The sequence below is a fragment of the Portunus trituberculatus genome, chromosome 26, assembly GCF_017591435.1.
Source record: "Portunus trituberculatus isolate SZX2019 chromosome 26, ASM1759143v1, whole genome shotgun sequence".
In the NCBI taxonomy this organism is placed as follows: Eukaryota; Metazoa; Arthropoda; class Malacostraca; order Decapoda; family Portunidae; genus Portunus; species Portunus trituberculatus.
The window spans coordinates 3,256,208-3,258,707 of NC_059280.1; the positions used below are offsets into that span (position 1 = coordinate 3,256,208).

Consider the following 2,500-nt stretch of genomic DNA (forward strand, 5'->3'; position numbering starts at 1 on the left):
CGCCGCCATGAACAGGACCAACCTCACCATACACCTGACGCCGCCCATGCCGCGCCGCCCACAGCACGCCTCGCCCGCCACGCCCTCGCCGGGGAGTGGTGGAGCAGGCGTGGTGCGCCGCGCCTTCAGCCTGGACTCCCTCGGGGGCGCAGCGCCTGGAACAGAGGTACGCCGCGTGCAAGTGTCCGTAGGGGGACGTAAGGGGGCTGGACACACCACCCGCAGAAGCTACCTGGCGGTGCCCGTGGGCGGCGCCGCGCCCCACACTCTGCCACCCCACCAGTGCAGTGAAGTGTCGCAACAGCCTCAGGCGCCACCCTCCGCCCTGGGCCAGCCTCTGGGGCGCCCCTGTGTGTCAGAGAACAATGTGGCCGCCGCCACGTACCCCGTGGAGACTCCGGGACGGCCCCCGCAGCGGCCCCGCAAGGCTGACGGGGACAAGGCTCCCTCAGGGCCCAGGAAGTACTTCTCCGGCATCCTGCACGCCTTCGGGGCCGCGGCGCCGCGCCTGCGGGGCGTCCTCACACAACCCGTCAGCGCCACGTGCGCAGGGGCTCCTGCGGGGGAAGGCACCCCCTCGTGGTCTAAAAGTGACGGGGCGCAGGTGGGTCAGGCCGCTGCCAACACTCACAAATACCCGACCCCCGGCCACCCCGGGTTCCCCGCCACCCCTGCCGTCCCGGACCCCGCTCACCACTCACAGGGCGTCAAGAATAGCAGTGAGTCAGGGCGCGGCCCTTCCAATCTCACCCCGGCCCCACGCCCACGCCGCCCACCCGGAGGAAGGGCGTGCGGGCCTTCGCCAGCCGGGCATTTATAAACATTGGTGGCAGGGATGGGTGTCCCACCCCGCACCACATCCGGTGCAGCGCGGCCCCTTCCCCGCCCCGCTCACTGTCCCACCAAGACCTGGACTTCCAGCGCCGCCACGCAGCGCCCACACCTGCAGCCCGCCTCACGGCCACCCACCCACACGTGCCCTCCCTGGCCACGCCCACGCCCACCATCACCCTCACCTCCACGGCCAAGGTCACGCCCATCACACTCACCGCCCGCACGCCCACGCCGCCTCTCCTATCCAAGCCCACGCCCTACAGGCCGCCTACGGCTATGCCGCCACTCACGCCCAACCCCATCACAACAGTGAGTGTCACGCCCGCGGCGGCAGGCCCACCCACCACGACGGCCCCGCCCATCACCACAGCTCCGCTACGCCCCGTCAGACTTCGCAGCCGCAGCCAGGAGAACCTGCGCCCCGCCCCAGCGCTGCGCCCCAGAGCCCGCTCCGTGTGCGTGGACGCGCCCCAGGCCCCTGCCGCAGAGCCCCGTGGCAGCCCGAGGTGTCGGCGCCGCCCACGGCCGCCCTCCCTGCCTCCCACACCCCCATCACGGCCCCGGAGGGTGTCCCCAGGTCCCGCGATGCCCAGGGACTCCCTGACGCCCTCACCCACGCCCTGGTGGCGGTCATGGGTGGGGAGGCGCCCACCAGCCTGTGCACCTCCCGTGAATCTCTAACCTCTGACAGCCCCAGTCCCAGCTCCGCCCCGCGCCCCACTCAACCCTCGGGGCGCGTCTCCTCGGCGGGGGAGGTGGAAGTGAACCTGTCTGAGGGTGAGGTGGTGGTGGTGGCGGCGGGGCGCCCCGCGGGGCAGGACGCTCCGCTGGACACAGACACGGACACGGACAGCAGCGAAGACTTCCCTGCGGGATGCGGGCGCCCCGTGTCCCCAGAGTCCTGCTGCTCCACCTCAGCCTCGGGGGGCTCGCCGCCCTCCTCCCCCGGCCTGGTGCACGCCGCGCCCTGCTGGGCAACCACCACAACCAATACCACCACCACCACCACCACGGACGACGAGGCCTCCACGGACTCCAGCACCGCGCCATTGTGGCGCCCCGCCCCGCCCACCCCGCCCACCCAGCGCCGCGCCACCCTCTGCACCCTGCAGGAACACTTCATGGCCGAGGCAGCCACGCCCCTGCCGGACGACACCCACGCCTCGCCCCACGCCCGCGCCACGCCCTCCATACACCCTCCACCCTGTCATGCCGCACCCTCGACGCCTCCCCCTGCCTCCCGGACCCCGCCCTGCCAGGACTGTGACCCCAGCCGACCCTGTCACCACCCCGCCCCTGCACCTGATCCTGCTGGCGACGCCCGCTCCTGGCATCACTACGGCGCCTGCACTGCTGCCACGCCCGGGGACCATCCGGCCCCTCACCCGATCCCGCCCCACCAGGACACTGCATGGCGCGACCCCTCTTCAGCCCCGCCCCTGCAGGACTACACCCCGCCCTGGGAGCCCGCCACCCTGCACCACACCAACCACGCCCCGCCCACACCACCACGCGAGCCGTCCCCAGGGTGGGCGTGGCCCCACCCATACCAGCGGCAGGATGCCCTCATGGCCACGCCCGCCCCATGCCCTGCAGACAGTGACAAGCCACCACGGTCGCCCCGTCGACGTCGAGACTCCCTGTCTGTGCCCCGCGAGGCGCCCCG

General features: G+C 72.7%; 1 protein-coding gene across 1 annotated transcript in view; it reads left to right on the forward strand.

Annotated features, from left to right (window-relative positions):
• Positions 1–2,500, forward strand: part of LOC123509333 — a 26,862-nt gene that overhangs the window by 90 nt on the left and 24,272 nt on the right. Inside the window, exon 1 of the mRNA XM_045263559.1 lies at positions 1–2,500. This exon is cut by the window's left edge and continues 90 nt beyond it; it is cut by the window's right edge and continues 180 nt beyond it. Coding sequence (XP_045119494.1) covers positions 366–2,500 — 2,135 coding nt within the window. The 5' untranslated portion in view covers positions 1–365.